At 46.8% G+C, this 13,995-nt stretch overlaps 1 protein-coding gene across 1 annotated transcript in view; it reads left to right on the plus strand.

The window, feature by feature from the left end:
- LOC311230618 (uncharacterized protein) overlaps positions 1-9,245 on the plus strand; it is a 74,007-nt gene extending 64,762 nt beyond the window's left edge. The window contains 5 exon segments of the mRNA XM_084316953.1: positions 286-433; positions 726-815; positions 1,363-1,558; positions 4,110-6,393; positions 6,395-9,245. Coding sequence (XP_084173079.1) covers positions 286-433; positions 726-815; positions 1,363-1,558; positions 4,110-6,393; positions 6,395-8,450 — 4,774 coding nt within the window. The 3' untranslated portion in view covers positions 8,451-9,245.
- The last annotated feature ends 4,750 nt before the right edge of the window (positions 9,246-13,995 follow it).

Below are 13,995 nucleotides of genomic sequence, written 5' to 3' on the forward strand. Positions count from 1 at the left end.
ATAAAATGTTTGGGAATATTGATATTCCCTTTTTTTTTTTTTTTTTTTTTTCTATGTTCCTGTAAGTGACATCAAAGTGTTCATCAAAAGACAATGTGTATTTGTAAAAATTGTGACGCCAAGTGCCCATAATTTACAATGAATCAACTGATTATGAACATGATAAAAAAGAATTTGCGAAAGCCCAATCATTGAGCCCAAGCAAACGAATAATTTTGTGATCAGCTATGGCCAGACTAGTTCTAGAAATGTGTTTCTGATGGCATATTTTTTTATATTTTCCAGCTCCACAGAGCCTCCTCCCGAGGGTGAGACGGCCCTCTTCCTCCACACCCAGGAGAAGATCTGGAAGGGATTCATAAACATGCAGTCTGTGGCCAAGTTTGTCACCAAGGCGTACCTCGTCTCCGGGTCGTTCGAGTACCTGAAAGAGGTCGGTGCATCTTTAATTTACATTTATGATGCTGTTATCCAGGAGTGACCTATGAGCCTGCACATGATGCATCTATGAGCCTGTATGCTTGATAGATGAGGTAGAATCATGCAAAGTAAGCTATTTGACTGGTAAAAGTGATCAGGGTCAGTCATAGTGAAAGTGATTGGCTTAGCAGAGAGAATGAATGAAACTTGTCGTTAACTTTTACTGTAGTCGAGCTTGTAGGCGTTTTTGGGGGGAAGTTCACATTCACGCTAAACCTCAACTGAGTTAATGTCGTTTACTACAGGATTTGCCGGACACGATCCACGTGGGAGGACGGATTTCCCCGAGCACCATGTGGGACTATGTAGGGAAGCTGAAGACCTCTCTATCCAAGGTTTGTACGATAAAGAGAAGTTTGATGATACTTGTGGACAGGTATTTCATCCCACCCCCCTAAAAGTTGGTGTTTCACATCAAAAGATCTACCAACGTGTGGGTTATTCATGTTGAGCAAATCGATCATTTTTACATACCTGTAGATACTATATCTCTATACCTGTACATATTCCTTACCTACTCGTACTAGTTATACCGCTGGCCAGTACGACTTACCACCATAGGGTCTTTATACCTGTATCACTGTACATAATAATACTATAACACTGTACATGCATATGGTTAGCATTATAGTAGTACTCATTTATATATACTTCAGTTTAAACACCTGTATATTGCTATTGCACTTTACTGTTACATTTGCACTCTGGTTGGATGCCAAACGTCTTTTCGTTCTACTGTACTTGTGCTGTATGATGACAATACATTTGAATCTAATCTTGTGGAAAACCATATTTTTTTATCTAATCTTGTGGGTTATATGACGTACCATCATATTGAGAATCTCTGAATCACACTCTCTCCCCGATGTGTGCGTTCCACAGGAGCTGTGTCTGATCCGGTTCCACCCGGCCACCGAGGAAGAGGAGGTCGCCTACACGTCTCTCTTTTCTTATTTCAGCAGCAAGAAGCGCTTCGGCGTGGTGGCAAACAACAACCGGCGCATCAAAGACCTCTATCTCATCCCGCTGAGCGCCAAGGACCCCTTGCCCTCCTTGCTTTTACCCTTTGACGGGCCAGGTAAGCATCCACGCGGCCGGGAAAGTGCGACTCTCTGAGTGATATCTTGACATTTGGAAGTGTATTTTGTTATTTTACTTCACTGGGAACTTGTCACATTGAGGGGAAAAGATTAATCAATTTCTTTAACTGGAAAGACTTCCTCATTAGCGTTGAATTACTAATTTCTTTTTTTAAACAATAATTATGTTGATTGGTATTTTTCTTTTTTTCGTTTACAGCATCAGTATACATAGCAATCTTGAATGACTAATTTCAACCCATTGGGTGTCTCCGAGTCCTAGCCCCAAGCTAGCTTGTTAGTTTGAATTAATTCATTGAGCAATGCTACAAGTGCTAACATGTCATTTGTAAGGAAGCTGAATTAGAAATGTAGAACCTTTCTCCCCACATTATGACATGTGCCTGGTGAAGAGAATTAAAGGGATAGTTTGAATATTTTGGAGCCCAATTTACTGCTTGCTAATCATGATGCTGATCGCTCGGTAGAGTCCATGGTGTTCCTCATGCTAGCTCCGGCTAGTTCAAACTAACTAATGCAAATTCAATGAAGTCGAGCTCCTGGTCTGTACAAGCTAACCGTTGCTAACTGAAATCTACTTTGTGTGCACTGTGGAGTAAATTTCAATTAGCTTCTGTTAGCTTGTACAGACAGGAACTAGTAGGAAATAGGGTTAGAAAAAGATTGTCTAAAATAAAAAATGCCAATGAATCACTTTAAGCAATCTGCATTGGTTTCAACTTATTGTCAAGTCTCTGTTAAATGTTAAAATGGTGAGTATCTAGGGTTGTTTGAGGAAGCACAGAGCTTGTTATTCATGGTTTGTACTGTAGGGGGCACTAATGATTCTGGTGTTTCTGGTGTTGATTTTGAACACACTCTGTATTATGTAATGCCAGCTGTGTATTCCCTCTGTTATATGACTTTGTATCACAACATGAATCATTTCTTTCTAATAAAGGATGTTGTTGCATCTCCGGTTGATGCTGTTTTAGAGTCCAGTCTCAGCCTTTTGTTTCTTTAGGTTTGACTTTTCTGCCTTACTGGGCAACAATGTAACAATGTATGTCAACACTGAATGTTTTTATGATGCACCTTATTAAAACTGCATCTCATTTGATGTCCTTAAAGCTTTACGATCAAATTGTTTCGGACTTGAACATTCCATGAGTGACATAATGACGGCTTCTGGGCAATGAGAACCGCAGAGTCCTAGAGTTCCCAGATAGAATTCAGAGAGAACATTTGAAAAATAAAACTACATTTGAAAAAAAAAAACATACACTTGAAAGGGTTATTGAAGAAGGCACCCCTGACCTCGACCATCTGGACCAGTGCTTCCCAAAGTCAAGTCTGAAGACATGCACAAGTCACGGGGCTGCTGCTGAGCGGTCTTCCTCTGCTGGCTGTCTGCTATGGGAATTCCCTTTTCCCCTACGATAAGGTTCAATCTAAACTGGTGTTAGTTTAAATGTATTCCCTGAACTTGGGAATATCATTGTTTTACCAGTCCTCTGGGGAAAGGCAGCTGTTTGTTGGAAAGGTTTGAGAACTACTGATGTAATCCATCCAACACCACAGCTATTACCATCTATGCCAGAGGAATGGTAAGTTGTAGGAGCCGGCCTTGGAGAGTCTTCAATCAAGATTGACCCAGAAAGAAGAGCATTATTGGGACACCGAAATATGTTTATAACTTGAAAATATTGGTAGCAAGGAAATTATACGAATGACATTTATCAAATGATGATAGTACAATGGAACACGTGTTCTATGATTCAAGTACATAACGTGTGAAAAAGCGTACTTTACACAAACCGATGTCCCAAGACCCCAATACTAATAGACGTGTAAGAGTTTGATTAGAGCTTTATCTAAATATATGTATTTACTATTGAGGCTGTTCTCTACATCACAGGCAGAATGAAATTATGCCATTTAAGGAGAGATATTACATTAATGTTGTCATTTGGGGGATTATAGTGATTAGTAGAATGAGATGAAATACACAGGTGTAGTTCCTCCATGGACCAAGTAACATGATTACCTTTCTGTGTTCTTCGTGTTTTCATTCTTTATGTTTTAGGATTGATTTGTGAAAAATATAAGCAATATGTTCATTAATACTATTGTATTGCTAAAAGGCAGACTTGGAAAATGTGCATGTGCATGCATTATGTTCATTATTGTGATGATTACGTTAATTGTGATAATTATACTCATTATTGTGATCATTGTTTATTATTATTTAGATAATTATGTTTATTATTGTGATCATTAATTGTGGTAATTATGTTAATTATTATTGTGATCACTTGCTGAATGCGATGAAACTGCATCTGTCTTGTAGCATAGGATGTTCAAAATTAGCTCATTTCACCTGGTTCCTTCAAGTGCTGGTTATGCTCATAAAGAGTTTTAATCAAATGTGTGATGGGCCCATAACTTGAATTGTACATGATGTAACACTGATGGACAAATGTCCTACCCACCCTATTGGCACGCTTTGAGTTGTCACTAAGATGATCTCCTTCCTGTCTTGTCTTCTAGGCCTTGAGCCAGCACGCCCTAACCTCCTCCTGGGACTACTGATCTGCCAGAAGGACAAAAAGCGCGCCGGAACCTCACTGGAAGCAGAGGAAAAACGACCCAAAATCCAAATCAAAGATGTGGATGAAATCAGCCTTCCTATTCCGAAGCCGCCGCCCGCCCCCGTCAAGGTGGAGAAAGGTGGACGAAAGGAGATTCCCTTCAGCACGACGCCTCCAGGCTCCCCTCCAGCCCTCGGCTCCTCCGAGACCCCCTCTAGCAGCACTGCGACCGCGTCTTCGGTCCTCTCCTTCTTGTCTTCTGTCAAAGCGTCTGCCACGGCCACCTCCACGGGCAAAGACTCCCCTTCCTCGACCAGCTCTGTCGCTCTTCAGACCATCCTCAACACTCTGTTTGGGAAGAAGAAGCACGACTCCGAGGCCTCCAACTCTCCCTCGGACCAGGGTGGAGAAGGCTCGGCCCCGCCTACGACCATACTCGACCCCATAGTCCAGCAGTTTGGACAGATTTGGAAGGAGAAACCGGTGGAAGAGGAAGAGGACGAGGACGACCGGCCTTACGACCCGGAGGAAGAGTATGATCCCAGCATTTGCTACGGTGCACCTAAGAAACCCACCGAGGTGGCCAAAGAGCCCGAGGTCAGCAAGCAGCCCGACAGTACTGCCGCTGAGGTGGACGACGTGGCGTACGATCCGGAGGATGACACCATCTTTGAGGAGGCCAAAACCACGGCATCTGGTCAAGTCAAGGCTTCATCCGAATTGATCGAACCACCGAAAATACCGGAGAACCTCAGCAAACGGAACAAGGAGCATGAGGAGCCCACTCAACCGCAGGTCTCATCCACGGGAGCATCATCCACCGCCTCATGCTCCGTCACTCACGCACTGTTAACGCAGCCCATCAGTTCCCTTCTGGCCAACAGTCAGCTACTGCAGCTGGGCAAACAGGTCGAGGAGCTGGTGAAGTCCTCGTCGGTTGCTCCTCTGATCAACCAGCGGAGGGACCCGCGACAGAGCAGGGACCCTCGTCAGGCCGCAGGCACCAGAAATCAGGCAGCTGACAAAGCTGAGGAGAAAGAGGAGACCCTCGTGCAGGTCACGGAAACCACTCTCCCTTCACCGCCTGCTGTTGAAGAAGTGGAGATGCCCGAGGCTGCTGTTGAAGAAGTGGAGATGCCCGAGGCTGCTGTTGAAGAAGTGGAGATGCCCGAGGCTGAACCGGAGGAACACACGGACTCCTCGCAGGAATCCGAGACGCCTGAAGACGAGACGCCTGAAGACGAGGAAGAGGAAAGCGAGACGCTCCCTTTCTTGGAATCGGACAAAGCGGAGGTGTCGATTCCCCTGTTGGGAGAGGAGATGGAACACGATATGGAGGTCAGCTACATGGAGAAGAAACGAGGGAAAGCCGAGGAAGCCAAGCCGATCGAAGCCGAATCCCGGAAGGACAAGTACAGCATTTGGCCGAACGCCGCCAGCATCCTAAAAGGTGGCGAGGACGTGATGTATGAGCACGACAGTCAGGATTCTACCTCCTCGGACTATTTTAATGCCCCTACGAACACTTCGACGGTGACCTCTGCAATTCCGGTTCTCACTCTGAGCACGCCCATGGGAGACAGTCATCCGTCCCACATGCTACACATGTCAACACCAGGCTTCCAGAAGGAGTATAGACCACCAGCCGACATTCTGCCACCAACCAACTTCCACCCACCCCAGCTGGGCCCCCCTCTGATGCAGGGACCGCTGCCGGTGCATAGGCCGCCTCACATGTCTGTGCATCCACCCATTCAAAGTATCCCTTCAATGTTGGGCCCGCTGCCTATGCAGGGACATCCCCCACCCATGCACGTTCATCCTCCTCTGCGTGGACCTCCCCCTATGCAAGGCGACGGCAGTCAGCAGTATGGCCCTCCTCCAGGCGCCTACCCTCCCTATCAGGCCCAGTGGGGAGGCTCCCAGCAGCAGCAGCAGCAGCAGCAGCAGCAGCAGCAGCAGCAGCAGCAGCCGCTTCCTGTCCCTCCCCAGAATATGATACCGCCCAGAGGACCCCCACCTCCATTCCCCCAAATGGGTCAGAGAGCCCCCCCTCCTCAGATGCTGTCCCATGTGCCCCCTCAGCACATGGGACAGCAAGGCCCCCCACTGGGCCTCCCCCCGCATACTTTCGATGGACAGAACAGCTTGGCCCCACCCAGATTCAGCGGTCCTCCACCGCCATTCAATTTCTCTGGATCCAGAGGCCCTCCTCCACCTCCAGCCTTCACCGGGCCCCCCCCCCCCCAGTCACTTTGACACCAGGGTGCCTCCTCCCCCACCCCACTTCCCTGGGCCAAGGGGTCCGCCGCCTTCTCAATATGGGGACCGCGGATCCCAAGCCCCCATGATAGACCCGGCTCGAGGTCCCGTAGATCAGTACAACAAAGATGGAAGTGGCTCATACAAACGGGGCATGGACCAACACCAGACCCCAAATCCTGCCCACATATACAAAGACAAGCAGCCTCATCCTCCAGGTCCCTCTTACAGGGGGGCTCCACCCAACCAGTATGAGGAAAGAAGGGGCCCGCCCGCCAGCGGGGAGATGGGCGGACCACACTTTCATCCTCGTAATCAGTACGGGGCCTCCAGACCACACGCTTCGCCGCCACACCGGGGATCTTTCGATGACCACAGGGGGGGTCCGCCGCCGCCTCCTCCTCCTCCTCCTCCTCCTCCTCCTCAGGACAACAAGGGACCCCTGCCACAGCTTTTCGGAGAGTCAGACCGCTACCGCCTCGACCGGCGCTCCGAAGACATGAGACCCGTTCGTTACAGCAAGCCACTGCTCCCGACTCCTCCGGAGGGCCCCATACCTCCACTGAGTCGCATGGGAGGAGGCTACAGTCCTGATGGGCACATGGAGGACCACTGGCGCCGCCACTCGCCTGACCAAAAGAGAAGGAGCAGCTCCACCAGAGAGGGCTCCGAGCCTCACGGTGGAGACCGACCTGGCCGCTTCGAGGGAGGGCATCGAGAGCCTGCCCCCGGCTCTTCCTACCCCCCCGAGGAGAGGCAGAGGGAGCTGTCCGAAGACCGCCGGAGGGACAAGGAGCGGGAAGGCCCCCACGCCGACCGACCACCATGGGACAGGACCCAGGGCAAACGCTGGAGCCGAGAGCAAGAATGGGACAGGGGCCGAGAGAGGGAGGGGGAACGCAGCAGAGAGAGGGAGCGCAGCAGAGGCAGAGACGGGGAGAGGCACAGAGAGGCAGAGTCGGAGCGCCACAGGGATCCAGAGGCAGACAAGAGGAGGGAGAGGGATAGAGACAGGGATAGGGAACGAGGTCGGGAGAGAGATCCCGACAGGAGAGATCCCGAAAAGAGAGAGCCAGACAAGAGAGAGCCCGACAGGAGAGAGCCCGACAGGAGAGAGCCCGACAGGAGAGATCCCGAAAAGAGAGAGCCCGACAGGAGAGATCCCGAAAAGAGAGAGCCCGACAGGAGAGATCCCGAAAAGAGAGAGCCGGACAGGAGAGAGCCCGACAGGAGAGATCCCGAAAAGAGAGAGCCGGACAGGAGAGATCCTGAAAAGAGAGAGCCGGACAGGAGAGATCCTGAAAAGAGAGAGCCGGACAGGAGAGATCCTGAAAAGAGAGAGCCGGACAGGAGAGATCCTGAAAAGAGAGAGCCGGAGAGGAGAGATCCCGAAAAGAGAGAGCCGGACAGGAGAGATCCCGAAAAGAGAGAGCCGGACAGGAGAGATCCCGAAAAGAGAGAGCCGGACAGGACAGATCCCGAAAAGAGAGAGCCGGACAGGACAGATCCCGAAAAGAGAGAACCGGACAGGAGGGAGCCGGAGAGGAGAGAGCCTGAAAAGAGAGAGCCCGACAGGAGAGACCCCGACAGGAGAGAGCCGGACAGGAGAGAGTCAGACAGGAGAGACCCCGACAGGAGAGAGTCAGACAGGAGAGACCCCGACAGGAGAGAGTCAGACAGGAGAGAGCCGGACAGGAGAGAGTCAGACAGGAGAGAGCCGGACAGGAGAGAGCCGGACAGGAGAGAGTCAGACAGGAGAGACCACGAACGGGACCGGCCGAGGCTCCGTGACCGAGACAGAGAGCGGGAGCGCGACAGAGACAGGGAGCGAGACAGGAGACGCGACAGGTCCCGGAGTAGAGACCGAGACCGCGGGAAAGACAGAGCCAAGGACAGAGACAGAGACAAGGAAAAGGAGCGGGATCGTCGGGAAAGGAGCAGGAGCCGGGAAAAGAGAGAGGACAAGAAGGAGCGTAAACATAACGCAGCCAAGGAGAGCGAGAAATCTGCCGAGACGGACAGTGATAAAATCCCCTGAGCCTTTTGTTTTATCGGACACTACATTGACGATGGGACTGGACCTCCAGTGGTCTGAATCATAACTGTAAATGGACAATATTTTGTAATGTTACTATACAATGTTTGTGTGTTCCTATTAGCTGATCTGTCAGACTAGTGTTTGTATTCCTGTTTGCCACTTACAATTATTTTTTTTATATTTTTTTTTTTACAAATGTATCCCGTTTGAAAGACCCGGCTAAAAAAGTTATTTCATTTGAATGTCTGCAAGACGTGACACCAAGTCCACGTACGTCCCTTTCGTCCAAATATTTTCCTTATTTTTTTTTCTTTTAAAGAACCACATGAAAAGTAACAGATTAACAACTCATCATCCGTGTTATGTAAATATGAATGTATTTGTGTATATACTGATGTAAATCAGACTTTTCTAAGTAGAGAAAATATAAGCCATATATCTGGAATGGATAATGTGAGAATCGCACAGTACAGCGTGTGTTGGGGCCAACGTTCACCTTCAATTCAATCCATTCAAGAATAATAATAATAATAATAATAATTTAAAAATAAAATTGAAATTGGAAATTCTTAATTAGAAAAAAAGGTCCAAACCTGTTAATGACATGTACCTTTGTTAGGCAGATCCTAGTTTGAATTGAATGTGAACAGACCCCAGCCCTGGTAATGCGTGTGTTCAGCTGTTTTCAAACTGAACGACTGTCTTCAATATAGATCATTGATGCTTGTTTTTGAAAAAACATGTCCTGATTTTGTTTCATCTTCAAAGTCGACCGATTAAATCTTTTTGACAACATGTCTTCATGGCGTGTGTTATTGCGTTGAATGGTCATTATCAGAGCAGGGCATTAACCCTTTTACTACCAAAGGGTTAACCCTTTCACTGTGACAATACAGGTTAACCCTTTCACTACCACACTACAGACGGTTAACAGGGCCTGGAGACGGATTTCCCCCTGGAATGGGGATTTCAGGTGGAAACGTGTCAACACAGATTTTCTATAAAATTACCCCATTAATGCTCTTAAAGCCACAAGGAAAAAGGTTATTACTTACTCCTAGTTAGTTGTTTAGACGTTTCTCAGCCTACAGACATTTATGTTAATGTCGCAGAGGAATTTGTCGTATAGCAGAAGTTACATTAGTCACAATTTGCCATTCACCGTTAACCAACAAACCCAGACACTTAAAACAGCAATTTAGGAGTTGTATTTTTGCACTCACACACAGGTCATTGGGAAATATATCTTTGCATATCCCTCCCAAGAGACTCATACACTTCAGCCATTCACAGAATTCTCCCAGATTAGGTAGGGTTTAAGTGCCTTGCTCAGGGACACGTTGGCTTCTGTGGGATTGAATCTTTGACCTTCTGGTTGAAGTAGTCTTAACCACCAGGCCACCAAATTAGTTATTATAAGCCATGGCGTCCATTTTTCCTGAGCTCTAATCCAAAATGTGCCCTTCAGAAGACATTGTACAAGGATCATTGACTGAAAGGTCATTCTAAATATAAGGTCTTGCATCAATGCATTATTACTGTCTATCTATAGCCTGTCTGAGACTCTCCTTGTAATGACAAAGCCTTTGGTGAGCAGTGGCCTAAAGGTTAGGGAAGAGGGCTTGGGTTGCCGGGTCTGATCTTTGAAGTGAATGAATGATGCTCTCCCTCCCTCAACACCTACTGTCCAAGTGCACCAAACACCAGTGGAGGTAGACAATTGTGGTTGTGCTGGGAAGCTCTAAGGTGTGAAAGTGTGTAACTGAGTGTGAAGCAGAGCAATTGCTAAAAACAGCCTAGTGCTCAATACACAATTGTTAAGGGGATGCAGACCATTGATTGATTGAAAACTTTATTAACAGATTGCAGAATGGGTACAGTACAGTACAGCTCAATACATACAATTGTTAAGGGGATGCAGACCAGAGAAATACTTTTGTCTTGTTTACATCAGGGTCCCCCATTTTCAATTCATCATATTACATACATGACATAAAGATACTGTTACATCCAGATATTTATGACATACCAGATCTAAAAATATACAGTACTGTTTATAGACCCTGGCGTTGGAAACTGATTAATAGACAGAGTTTCTAAGAAGAGAGTATATACATTTGAGGGGGAAGAAACTGTACATTGGAAGCGGGGGGGGGGGGGGGGGGGGGGAACTGTACATTGGGGGGGGGGGGGGGGGGGACTGTACATTGGAGGGGGTTGGGTTTCAAATTGCAGCCTCCCGTAGGTGCTGCTTTACAGCTGTGGGTAGGGCGTTCCACATTGATGTGGCATAACTGCGAAACGTGTTTAGTCCCTTGTTTGAGCCAAATCTGGGTTTAACATGATTTGTTGAGCTCCCTCTGGTGTTGTGGTTGTGGTATTCACTGACCTTTGGGAAGTATTTTGACATGTATATGGGTACCTTAGTGGTGTAGTGTATCTTGTAGACCAGGCCCATTGCAAGTTGCTGTCTTCTACTCTCTAAGCCAGCGGTTCCCAAACTTTTTTGGCATCGCACCCCCTTTCACCTCCCGACCTAGCTGACGCACCCCCCAATGGGTTTCTGTTAGAAAAAATTGTTCCTGGTCTCCGTGCACAGATTCTATTTTTTATTTTATCTCTTCCCACGGCGACTATGGATAGGGAATTTCTTTATTTTATTAAAATGTTCACGACAACATGGATGCATGTACTCTGCCAGCATGTTTAATATCCATAATACTAAAGGTTTGACTAAGATTTTTATGAAATTTTATTGTAAAAAAAAAAATATTACCACTCAATCAACTTTTCATTGATTGATTGATTGAAAAGTTTATTAACAGACTGCAGAATGGGTACAGTACAGTACAGCTCAATACATACAATTGTTAAGGGGATGCAGACCAGAGAAATACTTTTGTCTTGTTTACATCAGGGTCCCCCATTTTCAATTCATCATATTACATACATGACATAAAGATACTGTTACATCCAGAGACATACCAGATCTAAAAATATACAGTACTGTTTATAGACCCTGGCGTTGGAAACTGATTAATAGACAGAGTTTCTAAGAAGAGAGTATATACATTTGAGGGGGAAGAAACTGTACATTGGAAGCGGGGGGGGGGGGGGCGGGGGGGGGCTGTACATTGGAGGGGGTTGGGTTTCAAATTGCAGCCTCCCGTAGGTGCTGCTTTACAGCTGTGGGTAGGGCGTTCCACATTGATGTGGCATAACTGCGAAACGTGTTTAGTCCCTTGTTTGAGCCAAATCTGGGTTTAACATGATTTGTGGAGCTCCCTCTGGTGTTGTGGTTGTGGTATTCACTGACCTTTGGGAAGTATTTTGACATGTTTGATTGATTGATTGATTGAAAACTTTATTAACAGATTGCAGAATGGGTACAGTACAGTACAGCTCAATACATACAATTGTTAAGGGGATGCAGACCAGAGAAAGACTTTCGTCTTGTTTACATCAGGGTCCCCCATTTTCAATTCATCATATTACATACATGACATAAAGATACTGTTACATCCAGATATTTATGACATACCAGATCTAAAAATATACAGTACTGTTTATAGACCCTGGCGTTGGAAACTGATTAATAGACAGAGTTTCTAAGAAGAGAGTATATACATTTGAGGGGGAAGAAACTGTACATTGGAAGCGGGGGGGGGACGGGGGGGGGACTGTACATTGGGGGGGGGGGGGGGGGACTGTACATTGGAGGGGGTTGGGTTTCAAATTGCAGCCTCCCGTAGGTGCTGCTTTACAGCTGTGGGTAGGGCGTTCCACATTAATGTGGCATAACTGCGAAACGTGTTTAGTCCCTTGTTTGAGCCAAATCTGGGTTTAACATGATTTGTTGAGCTCCCTCTGGTGTTGTGGTTGTGGTATTCACTGACCTTTGGGAAGTATTTTGACATGTATATGGGTACCTTAGTGGTGTAGTGTATCTTGTAGAGGGGGGGGGGGGGGGGGGGGCTGTACATTGGAGGGGGTTGGGTTTCAAATTGCAGCCTCCCGTAGGTGCTGCTTTACAGCTGTGGGTAGGGCGTTCCACATTGATGTGGCATAACTGCGAAACGTGTTTAGTCCCTTGTTTGAGCCAAATCTGGGTTTAACATGATTTGTGGAGCTCCCTCTGGTGTTGTGGTTGTGGTATTCACTGACCTTTGGGAAGTATTTTGACATGTTTGATTGATTGATTGATTGAAAACTTTATTAACAGATTGCAGAATGGGTACAGTACAGTACAGCTCAATACATACAATTGTTTTTTTTTTGATCCACTTTTTCTCCCATTTTTTCCATATTTTCTCCCATCCCAATTTCGTATCATCCAATTCAACCCTCCCCTGTCACGAACGCTGTTTCTTGCCTCCCACAAGCCGGCTGCAATGTGGACTAAGTCATACATAGCACAAGTCCCCTCCGGTACTTGAGGTAACAGCAGTCGCATCTTTTCACCTGCGCAGCTCGATCTCTCAGTGTCGAGGAGTAACGCGTGGGAGGCTCACGCTGCCCCCGACACTTCCTGATTCTACTGCGCAGGCGCACCAACCGACTTGTAGGAGTCGCTTGTTCACAACGTTCGATCCCCACCCTTCAGTTTTCCCTCCCCGTAATACGGCCAATGTGTATTACTGCGGACGACCAGCCAAACTGAAAAACAATGTGGAGAGCTGGATTCGAACACGCGAATCCTAGCGTCTCCACACTGGTGGCGAGTGCCTTGCCCACTACACCACCTAGCCGCCCCAATACATACAATTGTTAAGGGGATGCAGACCAGAGAAAGACTTTCGTCTTGTTTACATCAGGGTCCCCCATTTTCAATTCATCGTAACATATATGACATACATGACATACAGATAGACAGTACTGCTGTACATGTACATGGGTACCTTGGTCGTGTAGTGTATCTTGTAGACCAGGCCCATTGCAAGTTGCTGTACTCTGTCGTCTACTCTAAGCCATCCTAGGTTGGCAAAGTGGGCAGGGGTGAGGTGGGTTCTAGGAGTCAGGTCAAGCAGTAGTCTGACTAGTTTGTTTTGTGATGTTTGTAATCTTGTTTTTAGTGCCTTTGGTACCATGAGGTGCAGGCATAGTCGTAGTACCCTTGAATGAGTGCTCCTGTTAGTCTTCAGGGTATTCTTGTTTACCAGAGAGGAGATCCGGTACAAGAATCTTGTTCGTTGGTTGACTTTTTTTTATTACATTGGTTGCCATTTTGTCACAGGAAAGATTTGCCTCTAGGATGGAACCCAGGTATGTAATTTCATCTTTCCTTGTGACAATATTGTCACCCACTGTAACTGAGGGGTTCAATTCCCTGACTGTATTAATAAGTATGGTATCATTAAACCACTACTGTCTTATGTACATTACTACTGGCCATACAGTACACAGGTATATGATATGAACACCTCCACAATGACACGGTTCCACACAAATATTGGTTAGAATAATATTTATTATTATAGCAACGGTAGGTTACAGAATGATAACTATGAATTGCGCTTGTAAGGCGAAGAATGTGCGTGAGTAAGTC

Source organism: Notolepis coatsorum (genome assembly GCF_963971535.1).
Source record: "Notolepis coatsorum genome assembly, chromosome: 6".
Classification (NCBI taxonomy): Eukaryota; Metazoa; Chordata; class Actinopteri; order Aulopiformes; family Paralepididae; genus Notolepis; species Notolepis coatsorum.